Genomic DNA, 1,094 nt, shown 5'->3' on the forward strand with positions numbered 1-1,094 from the left:
AGCTGTGAAGCAGCCACGCAGACCACCGAGGTCTCCACCCAGACTTCCAAGTCCACCCTGGCTGCCCAGTCCTCCCGGACCCAGACGGTGACTCTCCGGCGGGGTGGTAGAGCCCCGCGGCGTCCCCGGCCCTCCTCCATGGTGGACTACCAGAGCTACAGACACACCCAGCAGCTGGTCAGCAGGTTTCTAGAGCAGCCGGCCCACTGCAGCCTGACCCCCGAGGTCCAGGAGCTGGTGGACAGCATCCGTAGCGTGCTGCGCTCAGACCAGGAACACATGGAGGAGGCCGTCCGCTGTGCCAGCTTCATAGAACAGGTAAAAAGGCTACATAGATGCTACATAGAACTGCTGAAGAGGCTACATAGAGGCTACATAGAACTGCTAAAGAGGCTACATAGAGGCTACATAGAACAGGTAAAGAGGCTACATAGAGGCTACATAGAACCGGTAAAGAGGCAACATAGAGGCTACATAGAATTGCTGAAGAGCCTACATAGAGGCTACATAGAACTGCTAAAGAGGCTACATAGAGGCTACATAGAACAGGTAAAGATTTTATTTCCACCCCCCACCAAAAAAAGAAGACTATAACAACACCAGGAAATCAGCTCCAAGTGATTTTAGTTCTGGAAATCTGCTCCAAAGTATTCCCACACATAATATTGTATATGTGATCATTTACGTTTTAGTCAAATATATTCAGGAGTAAACATGTGCTTAACAAGTCACATAATAACTTGCATGGACTCACTCTGTGTGCCCCACGCGTACAATTATCTGTAAGGTTCCTCAGTTGGGCAGTGAATTTCAAACACAAAACCAGGGAGGTTTTCCAATGCCTCGCAAAGAAGAGCACATATTGGTAGACGGGTASAAATGAAAAAAGCAGACATTGAATATCCCTTTGAGTTATTAATTACRCTTTGGATGGTGTATCAATACAGCCAGTCACTACAAAGATACAGGCTTCCTTCCTAACTCAGTTGTAGGAGAGGAAGGAAACCACTCAGGGATTTCACCATGAGGCCAATGGTGACTTTACTACAGTTACAGAGTTCAATGGCTGTGATATGAGAAAACTGAGGATGGAT

The 1,094-nt window shown here is 47.6% G+C and overlaps 1 protein-coding gene across 1 annotated transcript in view; it reads left to right on the forward strand.

Annotated features, from left to right (window-relative positions):
* The first annotated feature begins 6 nt into the window (after nt 1-6).
* Nucleotides 7-1,094, forward strand: part of LOC112077412 (endosomal transmembrane epsin interactor 1) — a 7,112-nt gene continuing 6,024 nt past the window's right edge. The window contains exon 1 of the mRNA XM_024143930.2: nt 7-318. Within this exon, the coding sequence (XP_023999698.1) occupies nt 139-318 (180 nt within the window). The 5' untranslated portion in view covers nt 7-138. The remainder of the gene's footprint in view (nt 319-1,094) is intronic.

Source organism: Salvelinus sp. IW2-2015, unplaced genomic scaffold (assembly GCF_002910315.2).
Source record: "Salvelinus sp. IW2-2015 unplaced genomic scaffold, ASM291031v2 Un_scaffold4539, whole genome shotgun sequence".
Classification (NCBI taxonomy): Eukaryota; Metazoa; Chordata; class Actinopteri; order Salmoniformes; family Salmonidae; genus Salvelinus; species Salvelinus sp. IW2-2015.